Here is a 15,845-nt window from a genome sequence, read left to right as displayed (position 1 = left end):
CTTCACCAATCAGATCTCAGTTACTTGCCTCCATCTGAGTTCGATCTAACTTCCAATTAATTGAATGATATTTCGGGGCATGTTTAAAAAAATACATCAGTCCTACATTACAACAATGACTACACTTCAAAAGTACAGCACTGGCTGGAAAGTGCTTTGGGATGTCCTGTGGTTGTAAAGGCGCTATAGAAATGTAGGTCTTTCTTTCCATTCCCATGCCTCTTTAGCTATTTTCACATCTTGTTTTTGTGATGTCTTTTCAATGCTCTTTCCAAGATCTCCACTTATCTTTGCTCTGTTTTTCACCTCTGTGAATGATCTCTTTGCTAATTTTACTTGTTCTCTTTCCCTGCACTCTCATCATCCAAACAACGAGCAGTAATAGGCCATTCAGCCCCTCTAGCCTGCTCTGCCATTTAATAAGATCATGGCTGATCTGATAGTAACCTGAAATCTGCATCCCACCTACCCCCGATAACCAATCACCCCCTTGCTTACCAAGAATCTATCCACCTCTGCCTTAAAAAATATTCAAAGGCTCTGCTTCCACCACCTTTTCAGGAAGAGAATTCCAAAGACTCACGTCCCTCACTGAAAAAAATTCTCCTCATCTGTTTTAAATGGGTGACCCCTTATTTTTAAACAGTGACCCCTAGTTCTAGATTTTTCCACAAGAGGAAACATCCTCTCTGCATCCACCCTGTCAAGACCCCTCAGGATCTTATACGTTTCAATCAAGTCACCTCTTACTCTTCTAAACTCCAGCAGATACAAGCCTGGTCTGTCCAACCTTTCCTCATAAGACATCATGCTTTAATTCTATAACAGGACTGGTTTCACTTCCATTTTGGAGAAAGAGAAGACAGGTGTGAATCCTTTCAGACACTGATCGATCTGTGCAATCCAGCATTTCTGCTTTTACTTTAACACAGCTCGCAAGTTTCTAATGCTGTACTAAAGCAGTTTCATAGGGTCTTCAAAACGTGTCTGTCAACATGACATGACCATAACCATAAGAATAAGACATAGGAGCAGAAATTAGGCCATTCGGCCCATCGAGTCTGCTCCGCCATTCAATCATGGCTGATAAGTTTCTCAAACCCATTCTCCCGCCTTCTCCCCATAATCTTTGATCCCCTTACCAATCAAGAACCTATCTATCTACTAATCACATGCTACTAATCACTGCCAACATCTATTGATAAGCAGGCCCACAGTGCTCTCATACAATGACAAATATTGCTGAAAGGCCAATATTTATTAATGCACTTCTCTATAAAGATATAGTTATTTACTAGATAAAATTTTATTCAGTTTGCTGCATGAGATGGTAAGATTAGATCATAAACAGGCAGAAAACTTGAACAGTTAATCATTTTTAGTGATGGGTTGTGCAATAGATTTGGGCTGCTAAGTGACAAGCAGTGTTTGTGCCACACAAGTTCTAGACAATGACCATCGCCAATCACTTCCCCATGACATTCAACATTATCATCACTGAAGCCCCCTGCAACATCCACAGGAAAACAATGACCAGAAACTTGACTAGACGAGTCTCATAACTTCAGGTCAGAGGCCAGCTATTCAGTATCAGCTGTGGCTCAGTTGGTAACACACTCTCCTCTGAATTGGAAGGTTGTGGGTTCTTGAGCACAAAATTCTCAGCTGGCACTTCAGAACAGCACTGAGGGAGTGCTGCACTGTTGGAGGTGTTGACTTTTGGATGAGTTTAAACTGAGGCCCTCTCTGCTCTCAGGTAGATGTAAAGATCTGTCATTATTTTGAAGAAGAGATGGGGAATTTTCCTAGCCAATATTTATTCCTCAAGCAACATTACTAGATTATTAACATCAACAGATTATCTGGTTATTATCACATTGCTGTTGTGGGAGCTTGCTGTGCACAAATTGGCTGTCGTGTTTCCTACGTTACAACAGTGAATACACTTCAAAAGTACTTCACTGGTTGTAAAGTGCTTTAGAACATCCTGAGATTGTGAAAGGCACTATATAATTACAAGTCTTCATTTCTGCCGTGAGTAACTGGGACTGGAGCAGTGGCAGGTCGGGAACCGAGAGCAGCATAAATACAGCCCGGGGATCAGAGCTCGGCCCTTCCTACCTGGGACTGGAGCAGAGGCAGGTTGGGAACTGAGAGCAGCATAAACACAGCCCGGGGATCAGAGCTCGGCCCTTCCTCCCTGGGACTGGAGCAGAGGCAGGTCGGGAACCGGGAACATTTCAGCTTCCCAAAGAAACTGAGTGAAAAAAGACAACTGTGACATCACAGGAAACTAGTAAATTGATTGGCCAGTAAGTGCTTGGTGTAAGGGACAGTGTGTTAAAAGCCAGCTTAGGATACAGGAGTTAAAGTAGATCTATAAATAACAAAGTAAAACTTTAAAATAAAATAAAAATAATTAAAATAAATACCTAAAACGCATGCCTGTGTAATTAAGAGACGTTTAACTTTTAGTTGCAATAGTAGGTGGTGCCAGCATTTAATAAACACAGTAAATTGTAGTATGCTTGGGAATCATTCCAAATTAATTAAGAAAATAATTTAAATAAATTAGTAAATTCATAAACACTTTATATGAAGTTTAATGTTTGTCACTGTAGCTCGGTCATGTGGAATGTACATCTTGCAGGACATGAGAAATCGTGCAGACACAAAGTGCCCTCGATGTGTACATCTGCAGGAAGTGTCGCCAGCTGCAGAAACTCGAGCTCCGAATTGAGGATCTAGAGCGGCGGCTGGAGTCACGGTGGTGCATCCACAAGACCGAGGATTACATGGATAAAACGTTTAGAGAGGTGGTCGCAACGCAGCTAAAAAGTACACAGGCAGAGAGGGAATGGATGACTGCCAGAGTATCTAAGAGAAACAGGCAGGTAGTGCAGGAATCTCCTGGGGCTATCTCGCTCTAACTGCTTTTCCATTTTGGATAGTGGTGAACAAGATGGTTCCGCAGAGTACTGTGGCAAGGCCCAACTTCATGGCACCATGGGTAGCTCAACTGCACAGGAAGGGAGGAGGAAGAGTGGAAGTGCTATAGTAGTCAGGGATTCCATAGTTAGGGGAGCAGGCAGGCATTTCTGTGGCCATAGATGTGAATCAGGATGGTATGTTGTCTCCCTGGTGCCAGGGTCAAGGATGTCATAGAGCAGCTGCAGGACGTTCTTTTGGGGGAGGGTGAACAGCCAGAGGTTATGGAATTATAGAGTAATTATAATGGGGACTTCAATTACCAAAATATTGACTAGGATAGAAATAGTGCAAAGGGACAAGAGGGGCAAGAATGTGTTCAAGATAATTTTCTGCAGCAGTATGTTTCCAGTCCAAAGAGAGGGCAGGCACTGTTGGATCTGGTTCTGGGGAATGAGTTGGCCCAGGTGGATCAAATATCAGTGGGAGAGCATTTCGGGGACAGTGACCATTGCATCATAAAGTTTAGGTTAATCATGGAAAAGGACAGGGCTCAATCCAAAGTAGGGATAATTAACTGGGGGAAAGCCAACTTCGAAGGGATGAGAATCCATCTGAATCCAGTGAGTTGGAATCAAATGTTGGTGGAAAAGACGGTGGCTGAACAATGGGCCACCTTCATAAGAATAAGTATTGCAGGAAATGTCAAGGTATATTCACTTGAAGGGGAAAAGATAGGACAAATAAATCCAGAGCGCCCTGGATGACAAGAGATAGAGGTGAAGATGAAAAGGAAGAAGAGCACGTATGACAGATGCCAGGTAGAAAATACAATGGAGAATCAGGCTTAAAATAGGAGGACCAGAGGAGAAGTGAAGAAACTAATAAGAAAATCAAGGAGAGAGCATGAAAAGGGACTGGCAGCTAACATAAAAGGGAATCCCAAGGTCTTCTATAAGCATGTAAATAATAAAAGGCTGGTAAAAGAAACAGTAAGCCTGATTAGGGACAAAAAAAGGGGACTTGCATATGGAGGCTGGAAAAAGAACAAAGGTGTTGATTGAGTACTTTGCATCCATCTTTACAAAGGAAGAGGATCCTACCCAGGCCGAGGTGAGAGAGGAGGTAACTGGTACACGAGAAGAGCTTACAATTGTTGGAAAGGCTATCTTTACTTAAAATAGATAAGGTACCATGACTGGATGAGATGCATACAAGGGTACTGAGGAAAGTGAGAGTGGAAATTGCAGAGGTACTAGTGATAATCTTCCAGTCTTCCTTAGACACAGGGGAGGTGCCAGAGGACTGGAGAATTACGAATGTTACACCCTTGTTCAGAAAAGGGTGCAAGGATAGAGCTGGCCACTACACGCCAGTCGGTTTGATTTCAGTGGTAGGGAAACTATAGTACGGGTAAATTCAATAATCACTTAGACAAGTGCAGGATAATTAAGGAAAGTCAGCATGGATTCATTAAAGGAAAATCGTGTTTAACTAATTTGCTGGAATATCTTGAGGAGGTAACAGAGAAGGTTGATAAGGGAAATGCTGTTGATATGTTTTGGATTTTCAAAAAGCATTTGATACAGTGCCACACAAACAGACTTGAAAGCAAAACTTGAGGTCATGGGCTAAAAGGGAAAGTAGGCACTTTGATAAGAAACTGGCTGAGTGACAGGAAACAGAGAGTAGTGATAAATGGTTGTTTTTCAGATTGGAGGAAGGTTTGTAGCGGAGTTTCCCAGGGGTCAGTATTGGGACCCTTGCTCTTCCTGATATATATTAATAATCTAGACTGTGGTGTGCAGGACATGATTTCAAAATTTGCAGATGAAACGAAGATTGGAAATGTTGTCAACTGTGATGGGGATAGTCTTGAACTTCAAAAGGCCATAGACATGTTGGTGGATTGGGCAGACAAGTGGCAGATGAAGTTCAATGCAGAGAAGTGTGAGGTGATTCATCTTAGTAGGAAGAATATGGTGAGACAGTATAAAATAAGGGGAGAAACTCTAAAGGAGGTGCAGGAACAGAGGGACCTTGGTGTATATGTACATAAGTCACTGAAGATGGCATGGCATGTTGAGAGATCAGTTAATAAAGCATATAGTATCTTAGGCTTTATTAATAGGGGCATTGATTACAAGACTAAGGAGGTAATGTTGAACTTGTATAAGACACTAGTTAGGCCTCATCTGGAGTACTGCATCATACTTGAGGAAGGATGTGAAGGCATTGGAAAGAATACAGCGGAGATTCACAAGAATAATTCCAGGGATAAAGAACTGTAGCTATGAGGAGAGATTGGGACTCTTTTCCTTGGAGAAGTGAAGAGAAGGCTGAGAGGAGACTTGAAAGAGGTATTCAAGATCCTGAGGGGTATGGACAGGGTAAATAGTGAGAAACTGTTTCCACTCAAAGAGTACATCAAGGACTAGAGAGAAAAGATTCAAAATAATTGGCAAAGGAAGCAAATGTGATGTGAGGAAAAAATTTTTCACCCGGAGGATGGTTGGAGTCTGGAACAAACTTCCTGAGAGGGAGGAAGAGGCAGGTTTGATCGAGGTGTTCAAAAGGGAAATGGATTGTTACCTGAGAATGTGCGTGGTTACAGGGATAAGGCAGAGGAGTGGGGTTAGGTAGAATGCTCTTTCACAGAGCCAGTGCAGACTCGATGGGCCGAATGGCCTCCTTCTGCACTGTAAAGATTCTGTGATACTTCCAAAATGCTGAAAGCCTGTCCACCATCTACAAGGCACAAGTCAGGAGTGTGATGGAATACTCCCCACTTGCCTGGATGAGTGCAGCTCCCACAATATTCAAGAAGCTCAACACCATCCAGGACAAAGCAGGCCCCTTGATTGGAACCACACCCACCACTTTAAACATTCACTCCCTCCACCACTGGCACACAGTGGTAGGAGTGCGTACCATTTAAGATTTAAGGTAATTGGATAAAGAAGCAATGGCGACACGAGGAAAAGCCCTTTCATGCAGTAAGTGGTTGGGATCTGGAATGCACTGCCTAAGTGTGGTGGAGGCAGGTTCAACTGAGGCTTTCAAAAGGGAATTGGATCATTACCTGAAAAGGAAAAAATTGCAGGGCTACAGGGAAAATGGAAGGGAAATGATACTCGGTGAATTGTTCCTTCGGAGTACAGACACAACGGGCCAAATAGCCTCCTTCTGTGCTGTAACCATTCTGTGATTCTATATACAAGATGTATGCAGCAGCTCACCAAGTCTCCTTCAACAGCACCTTCCAAACCCACCCAGAAGGACAAGGGCAGTGGATACATGGGAACACCAACACCTGGAAGTTCCCCTCCAAGTCACACACCATCCTGACTTGGAAATATATCACTGTTCTTTCACTGTCACTGGGTCAAAATCCTGGAACTCCCTTCCTAACAGCACTGTGGGTGTACCTTTATCACACAGGCTGCACTGGTTGAAGGCAGTTGCTCACCACCACCTTCACAAGGGAAATTAGGGACGTCCAACAAATTCTGGCCTTGCCAATGATGCTCATATCCCTAGAATGATTTTTACAAATCTTTGTTATCGTATTGGAGAAAAATAATTTTAGGGAGTGTAGTTGAGGAGGGAGGGGGAGAGAGAGAGAGAGGTGCAAATTTTATTCAAAGCACTTCCTCTTTTTATATATCTTACTGGTTATTTCTTTATTAAAATCCTCAAATGTATTTTAACCATGCAGACTGCTCTCACTTTGTGATTTGATACAGAATAATTCTCTACAGCTCCACTGCAAACTGTTTGAGAGGAGCTGCATCACATCAGTGTAACCAGTACAGAAAGCCAGCCTGCTACAGAGGGAGGTTAACACCACCTGTGCTACTAGGGGTCTAAATCTGTTGCTCACAGGGGAGGTGATGGTGTAGTGATATTGTTGTTAGACTAGGGATCCAGAGACCCAGGGTAATGCTCTGGGGACCCCAGTTCGAAACCCACATAGGCAGATGGTGGAATTTGAATTCAATAAAAATCTGGAATTAAAAGTCTAATGATGACCATGAAACCATTGTCAATTGTTGTAAAAACCCATCTGGCTCACTAATGTCCTTTAGGGAAGGAAATCTGCTGTCCTTACCTGGTCTGGCCTACATGTGACCCCAGACCCACAGCAATGTGGTTGGCTCTTAAATGCCCCCTGAAACGGCCTAGCAAGCCGCTCAGTTGTATCAAACCGCTACAAAGTCACAAAATGGGAATGAAACCAGATGGGCCATCCGGCATCGACAACAGCAATCTCAGCCCAGTCGACCCTGCAAAGTCCTCCTTACTAACATTTGGGGGCTAATGCCAAAATTGGGAGAGCTGACTCACAGACTAGTCAAGCAATAGCCTGATATAGTCATCCTCATGGAATCATGTGGATAATGTCCCAGACACCACCATCACCATCCCTGGGTATGTACTGTCTCACCGGCAGGACAGGTCCAGCACTGGCAACACAGTGGTATACAGTCCGGAGGGAGTTGCCCTGGGAGTCATCAACATCGACTCTGGACCCCATGAAGTCTCATGGCATCAGGTCAAACATGGGCAAGGAAATCTCCTGCTGATTACCAGGACCAGCCCTCCCACAGCTGATGATTCAGTGCTCCTCCATGTTGAACACCACTTGGAGGAAGCACTGAGGGTGGCAAGAGAGCAGAATGTATTCTGGGTGGGGGACTTCAATGTCCATCACCAAGAGTGGCTCGGTAGTCCCACTACTGACCGAGCTGGCCAAGTCCTAAATGACATAACTGCTAAACTGGGTCTGCGGCAGGTGTTGAGGGAACCAACAAGGGGGAAAAATGTACTTGACCTCATCCTCACCAACCTGCCTGACGCAGATGCATTTGTCCATTACAGTATTGGTAGGATTGGCCACCACACAGTCATTGTGGAGATGAAGTCCACCTTCACATTGAGGACACCCTCCATCATGTTGGGTGGCACTACCACCGTGCTAAATGGGATAGGTTTCAAACAGATCTCGCAACTCAAGACTGGGCATCCATGAGGCGCTGTGGGCCATCATCAGCAGCAGAATTCTCGAACACAATCTGTAACCCCGTGGCCCGGCATATCCCCCACTCTACCATTATCATCAAGCCAGGGTATCAACCCTGGTTCAATGAAGAGTGCAGGAGGGCATGCCAGGAGCAGCACCAGGCATACCTAAAAATGAGGTGTCAACCTGGTGAAGCTACAACACAGGGCTACGTGCGTGGCAAATAGCATTGACAGGACTAAGTGATCCTACAACCAACGGATCAAATCTAAGCTCTGCAGTCCTGCTGCATCCAGTCATGAATGGTGGTGGACAATTAAACAACTCACTGGAGGAGGAGGCTCCACAAATATCCCTATCCTCAATGATGGAGGAGCCCAACACATCAGTGCAAAAGATAAAGCTGAAGCATTTGCTACAATCTTCAGCTAGGAGCGCCGAGTGGATGATCCATCTCGGCCTCCTCCAGAGGTCTCCAGCATCACAGGTGCCAGTCTTCAGCCAATTCTATTCACTCCACATGATATCAAGAAACTGTTGAAGGTGCTGGATACTGAAAAGGCAATGGGACCTGACAATATTTTGGCAATAGTACTGAAAACTTGTGCTCCAGAACTTGCTGCGCCCCTAGCCAAGCTGTTCCAGTACAGCTACAACACTGGCATCTACCCAGTAATGTGGAAAATTGCCCTGGTATGTCCTGTACACACAAAGCAGGAAATTTCCAATCTGGCCAATTACTGCCCCATCAGTCTACTCTCCATCATCAGTAAAGTAATGGAATTAACAATGCTATCAAGCAGCACTTGCTTAGCAATAACCTGCTCATTGGCGTCCAGATTGGGTTCCTCTGCCAGGGTTCCTGACCTCTTAACAGTCTTGGTTCAAGTATGGACAAAAGAGATGAACTCCCGAGGTGAGGTCAGAGTGACTGCCCTTGACATCAAGGCCGCATTTGACTGAGTGTGGCCTCAAGAAGCCTAGCAAAACTGGAGTCAAGTGGAATTAGGGGAAAAACATAGGAAGATGGTTTTGGTTGTTGGAGGTCAGTCATCTCAGCTCCAGGACATCAGTGCAGGAGTTCCTCAGGGTAATGTCCTTGGCCTAACCATCTTCAGCTGCTTCATCAATGACCTTCCTTACATTATAATGTCAGAAGTGGGGATGTTAGCTGGTGATCGCACAATGTTCAGCACCATTCATGATGAGTTAGATGCTGAAACAGTCCATGTCCAAATGCAGCAAGACCTGGACAATATCCAGGCTTGAGCTGACAAGTGGCAAATCACATTCGCGAAACACAAATGTCAGGCAATGACCATCTCCAACAAGAGAGAATTCAACAATCACCCCTTGATGTTCAATGGCATTACCATCACTGAATCCCCCACTATCAACATCCTGGGGGTTACCATTGACCAGAAACTGAACTGGACTAGCCATATAAATACTGTGGCCACATCAGCAGGTCAGAGGCTAGGTATCCTGCGACGAGTAGCTCACCTCCTGACTCCCTAAAGCCTGTTCACCATCTACAAGGCACAAGTCAGGAGTGTGATGGAATACTCCCCACTTGCCTGGATGAGTGCAGCTCCCACAACACTCAAGAAGCTGGACACCATCCAGGACAAAGCAGCCCGCTTGATTGGCACCACATCCACAAACATTCACTCCCTCCACCACCGATGCACAATTGCAGCAGCCTGTACCATCTACAAGATGCACTGCAGCAATTCACCAAGGCTCCTTCGGCAGCACCTTCCAAACCCACGATCGCTACCATCTAGAAGGGCAAGGGCAGCAGATAGACGGGAACACCACCAACTGGAAGTTCCCCTCCAAGTCACTCACCATCCTGGCTTGGAAATATCTCGCCGTTCCTTCACTGTTGCTGGGTCAAAATCCTGGAACTCCCTCCCTAACAGCACTGTGGGTGTACCTACACCACATGGACTGCAGTAGTTCAAGAAGGAAGCTCACCACCACCTTCTCAAGGGCAACTAGGAATGGGCCATAAGTGCTGGCCCAGCCGGTGAAGCCCACATCCCATGAATGAATTTTTAAAAAAATGAGTGCCCAGCAACGAGGCATCGTACTGAAGGATCATCAAGGCAGTGATCAAACAAGCATTGCTAAAAATTGGCAAGGAAGTTATATTTATGGGCGTCTAATGATGATGTTTAAAATGATTAAATGATTTAATGGGGTAGAGAAAGAAACAATTTCCTCTCACAGAGTCAGAACAAGGGAAGAACCTTAAAATCAGGGCTAGGTTGTTCATGAATGATGACAGAAAGGGGAGTGGAAATCTGGAACTAAATGTGGTCGGGGGTGAACTGAAAATTTCAAAACCGAGACTGATTATACTCTTTTGCCCAACAAAAATTTAAAGACAACAGAACCAAGGTGGGTAGATGGAGTTAGGGTATAGATCAGACATGATTTAATTAAATGGCAGAACACAGACTCGAGGGGCTGAATGGTCTCCTCCTGTTCCTGTGTTCTGAAATACCCAGGTAGCCAGTTGGTTGGAGTGGGGTGAAAGGGGAGAACTTTAAACAGAAATCAATCAGCTCCATATCTCCTCTCCTCCAAGGAATTTTTACAGCATAATATGTTATTCTGATAGGAAATTGGACATCAGGAATCCTTCAATATCATTGCAAATTAATAAAAATCACTTGTATTTACATTGTACTCAGCTCCTGAGGAAAGGCACCTTTTATCCCAATGGATTCAGTCGGAACATTGCCGTGCTTGACTTCTTGATGATATGCCATCACTGCTGGTTGCAACTCATACCTCACGGCCCTACTACTGCTGCACTAAAGGACCCAAGTGTGTGCAGTGACTGGAAGTGACAGGGGAGGGACTCCTGCCCACAGCAAGCAGTTCACTTTCAAAGCAAAGCAGAGAATTAGTGTTATGGGGATAGAGTGGGATGCTGGAGTGGAGGTAGAAGATCTTTCATGATCTTATTAAATGGTGGAGCAGGCACAAAGGGCTGAATGGCCTCCTCCTGTTTCTTATTTTTATTTCAGGCGAGAGTTTTGGCAGGAACTAACTGCATGTGTGGGGTGTAGGAAGCAAGAAAGAAAGGGCTCCTCTGAATGGGGGGTGGGCTTTAAAAATTGTAGGTTAAAGGGAGAAATATGAAGCAAAAACTTGGAAAAAGATTCTGAAGTAGGAGGAGCCCCTTTAAGAGCTGTGCGCAGCAGCCTGTGAACTGGGAGTGGGATCCACAGGGGATGAGAGATAGTGGAAAATGTGAAAGTGAGACTTGGTTGCTCTGTGACTATGGAGATACTCAATATTACTTATTTTTCCTTTTGTCAAGATTAATATTTTTGAAGTTAATATGTTTAAAATGAATCAGAAAGCATCATCAATACAAAAGCTATTTTCTGTGGAGATTTGCTAATATGGTACTAATAAAATGGAATGAGTTATTATGGGGGGGGCAGAATTTAGGTGGATACAGTTCTAAATCAGTTACTAAAACCGTGACAAATAGTGTCAGAGCTTAACTGAATCATGATGGTGTACTAAATGTCTCTTTTAACAAGACAAACATACAAGTTGTCCTCCATTAGAAAACTATACAAACAACTTGCATTTATATAGCACCTTTAACATAGTAAAATGCCCCCAATGTCTCAGGAGTGTTATCAGAAAATTTTCCACTGAGCCACATAGGCAATATCAGGTCAGATGGCCAAAAGCTTGGTCAAAGAGGTGGTTTTAAGGAATGTTTTAAAAGGAGGAAAGCAAGGTAGAGAGACAGAGCGGTTTAGAGTGGGAATTCCAGCGTTTAGGGTCTAGGCAGCTAAAGGCACGACCGTCAACGATTGAGCATCCCCAATTTTAATTGCTCCTAAGGCCAGAATTAGAGGAGCACAGATATGTGACGAGGGTTGTGGGCTGAAGGAGATTACAGAGATAGGGAGGGGCGAGGCCATGGAGGGATTTGAAAATAAGGATGAGAATTTTAAAATCAAGACATTGTCTAATCAGGAGCCAATGGAGGTCAGCAAGCCTGGGGGCAACAGATTTACAGGATCTTGAAGTGAGTTAGGATACTGGTAGTAGAGTTTTGGATGGGTTTAAGAATTTGGAGGGTGCAAGTTGAATGGCTGGTCCATAAATAATCATGTCCTAGAGATATCCCAAAACAAAATACAGCCAATCATTGCTGTCACATATGTAGACATAACAACTAAAATAAATTAGGAAGGTTTCTAGATGCATTTCCAGGAACATTTTTGTTTCAGGGTTAATACTTTCAAGCAAGCACTGTACTTAAAGTAATAGCCAAGTGTTCTCATTTGTTGAATTATTAATCTCTCTTGCAGTATTGATCTGTAAAGTATGTGACCGATTTTTCCTGAGTTCAGCCGAATTTAATTTCTTCCTCAACAGGAAACACACAAGACGCAAGTCCCCAGCCAAACACAATGCTGATTTATACACAGCTGTTTCTCACATCTTGGACTCAAGATTGGTTAATAGAGGCAGGAAAGATTACTGAGGAACACAGCACAATTATAGATACAGAAAGGTACATTCAGATCATTTGCAAAATCTGGGCCATAGCAACTGCACCAGAATCACTGCTTAGAAATCTGTAAAGCTTCCTATCATATCAGACTGTGATACAAATTCTCACCACCCATTAAACCTCTAGAGAAAATCCCTTGGGTACAAGGACTGTTGGATCTTTCAGACAATACTTCATTCTCAGGGGTGTCAGAGGCACTTTTCAAAAGAAAAAAAACTTACAGGAAATTTCAAATATGCAGAAACTAGCAGACACCAGGTCAATTAAAGTGGAAAAATCCCAAACACCGCACTTTGAAAGTGAGAATGCAACATTTTTGAATAAAGTAAAACACCAATATGCAGTCTGCTCCTGGCAACTCCAAGTAGCCCTCCAGAGGAGTGAGTGAAATCTGGTTAATATCCCAAGATTAAGCATGAACTCTAGTACCACCAACTCCCCAACAAACCATGAATTCCCTCCCTCCACAAACAGAGGTTCCAGGAATTAGTTTCAGATTTACATTTTTACTTTTTGCTCTTATTTTACTTTTTAAAAATAAAACTTTCCTTATCCCTAGGTCAAGAATAATTCTGACAAATCCTAATTGTTCATAGCTGTCTGCAGGGTATAACTCAATGATACAACACAAGAGAGGCCATTTGACCCAACATGCCTGTACTGGCTCTTTCAATGACCTATTCAATTAATCCCACTCCTCTGCTCTTTCCCCATGCCCTTTTTTCAAATATTTATCTAATTCCCCTTTTGAACGTTACTATTGAATCTGCTTCCACCACCATTTCAGACAGTGCATTCCAGATCAAAACATTACGTAAAAACAATCTAATTTCTTCTCCGGTTCTTTGGCTGATTATCCTAAATCTGTGTTCCTCTGGTTACAAACCTCCTGCCAGTGGAAAGTTTCTCCTTACTTACTCTATAAAAACCCTTCATGATTTTTATTCAATACCCCTTAATGTTCTCTGTTCGAAGGAGAACAGCTTCTCTGCTCTCTCCATATTCACTGAAATCTCTGTCCATGAAGTGAAGGGTCAGTCCCCAATGCCAGTGGTCACTCCATCCCAGGAGGCTGGGCTTCCCACTACGAGTCACTCCCTCACAACCCCCTCCCACCCCCACCCCCAACCCCCCCCACCCCCACCCCCAACCCCCTCCCACCCCCACCCCCAACCCCCCCCACCTCGCCCACCCCTCAGCAAAGAAGTCACTAATCCCCCCACAGGTCATTCAAGCCCCAGGGGTCTGACTTCTCCCTATTCAATGGATCACTACCTACCCTGGGGTTTCCTCCCCACACTGTGTTGGTGGGGGGGGGGGGGGGGTCACACACCATCAAACCCACTGGGGGGGGGGGGGGTCACACACCATCAAACCCACTGGGGGGGGGGGGGGGGGTCACACACCATCCAACCCACTGGGGGGGGGGGGTCACACACCATCAAACCCACTGGGGGGGGGGGGGGGGGGTCACACACCATCCAACCCACTGGGGGGGGGGGGTCACACACCATCAAACCCACTGGGGGGGGGGGTCACACACCATCAAACCCACTGGGGGGGGGGGGGGGTCACACACCATCAAACCCACTGGGGGGGGGGGGGGGGGGTCACACACCATCAAACCCACTGGGGGGGGGGGGGGGGGGTCACACACCATCAAACCCACTGGGGGGGGGGGGGGGGGGGGTCACACACCATCAAACCCACTGGGGGGGGGGGGTCACACACCATCAAACCCACTGGGGGGGGGGGGGGGGGGGTCACACACCATCAAACCCACTGGGGGGGGGGGGGCACATACCAACCGCACCAGCCCCCGGGGAGGGGGTCTCCCTCCCTCCCCCCGGCTCCGAGCGGCCGTTGCCGGTTCCCAGGGAGCGGGTCCCGGGTCCGGAGCTCGGGTTTATCCTGCGGATTGGGGGCCGACCCCCCCCCCCCGCCCGGGTTTAGGGGCTGATCCCCCCGGTGCCCGGGTTTAGGGGCTGATTCCCCTCCCCCCGGGTTTAGGGGACGATCCCCCTCCCCCCGGTGCCCGGGTTTTCGGGCTGTTCCCCTCCCCCAGGTCCCGCTTACCGAGCTGGGCCCGGAGCCCCTTCAGGGAGATCCCGCCATCCGCCATCTTGCTGAGGAGAGCGGAGCATGCGCAGTGCGAGGGAGAGGGAGAGAGAGAGAGAGCTAGGGATAGATATAATAGAGAGAGGGATAGAGAGATAGAAATAATAGAGAGAGGGATAGAGAGATGGAAATAATAGAGAGAGGGATAGAGAGATGGAAATAATAGAGAGAGGGATAGAGAGATGGAAATAATAGAGAGAGGGATAGAGAGATGGAAATAATAGAGAGAGGGATAGAGAGATGGAAATAATAGAGAGAGGGATAGAGAGAGAAATAATAGAGAGAGGGATAGAGAGATGGAAATAATAGAGAGAGGGATAGAGAGATGGAAATAATAGAGAGAGGGATAGAGAGAGAAATAATAGAGAGAGGGATAGAGAGATGGAAATAATAGAGAGAGGGATAGAGAGATGGAAATAATAGAGAGAGGGATAGAGAGATGGAAATAATAGAGAGAGGGATAGAGAGAGAAATAATAGAGAGAGGGATAGAGAGATGGAAATAATAGAGAGAGGGATAGAGAGATGGAAATAATAGAGAGAGGGATAGAGAGATGGAAATAATAGAGAGAGGGATAGAGAGATGGAAATAATAGAGAGAGGGATAGAGAGGAAGAAATAATAAGTAGAGGGACGGAGAGATGGAAAAATAGAGGGAGGGCTAGAGGGAGAGAAATAATAGATGGAGGGATAGTGAGAGAGAAATAGAGATTGAGAGATAGAAATAATAGCGAGAGGGATAGAGAGATATAAATAATAGAAAGAGGGATAGAGAGATAGACAAATAGAGGTAGGGATAGAGAGATAGAGATAATAGAGAGAAGGATAGAGAGATAGAAATAATGGAGAGAGGGATTGAGAGATAGAAAAATAGAGGGAGGGTTAGAGTGATAGAAATAATAGAGAGAGGGATAGAGAGATGGAAATATAGAGAGAGGGATAGAGAGATAGTAAAATAGAGGGAGGGATAGAGATAGAGTGAAAATAGAGGGAGCGATAGAAAGATAGAAAAATAGAGGGAGGGATAGACAGAGAAAAAATTGAGGGAGGGATGGACAGAGAAAAAAGAGAGGGAGGGATAGACAGAGAAACATAGAGATAGAAAAAATAGAGGGTTAGACAGAGAAAAATTGAGGGAGAAATAGAGAGATAGAAAAATAGGGGGGAGGGATAGACAGAGAAAAATAGAGGGAGAGATAGGTGGGATAGAAAAATAGAG

At 45.1% G+C, this 15,845-nt stretch overlaps 1 protein-coding gene across 10 annotated transcripts in view; it reads right to left on the bottom strand.

Annotated features, from left to right (window-relative positions):
* map7d3 (MAP7 domain containing 3) overlaps positions 1-14,656 on the bottom strand; it is a 132,652-nt gene extending 117,996 nt beyond the window's left edge. For all 10 annotated transcript variants that reach the window (XM_078547716.1, XM_078547718.1, XM_078547719.1 and 7 more), the window contains exon 1: positions 14,586-14,656. In XM_078547716.1, the coding sequence (XP_078403842.1) occupies positions 14,586-14,631 (46 nt within the window). In that variant the 5' untranslated portion in view covers positions 14,632-14,656. The remainder of the gene's footprint in view (positions 1-14,585) is intronic.
* Between the last annotated feature and the right edge of the window lie 1,189 nt (positions 14,657-15,845).

The sequence above is a fragment of the Cetorhinus maximus genome, chromosome 8, assembly GCF_964194155.1.
Source record: "Cetorhinus maximus chromosome 8, sCetMax3.hap1.1, whole genome shotgun sequence".
NCBI lineage: Eukaryota > Metazoa > Chordata > Chondrichthyes > Lamniformes > Cetorhinidae > Cetorhinus > Cetorhinus maximus.
Note: the sequence above shows the minus strand (reverse complement) of the source record. Positions and strands in the feature narration are given on the sequence as shown.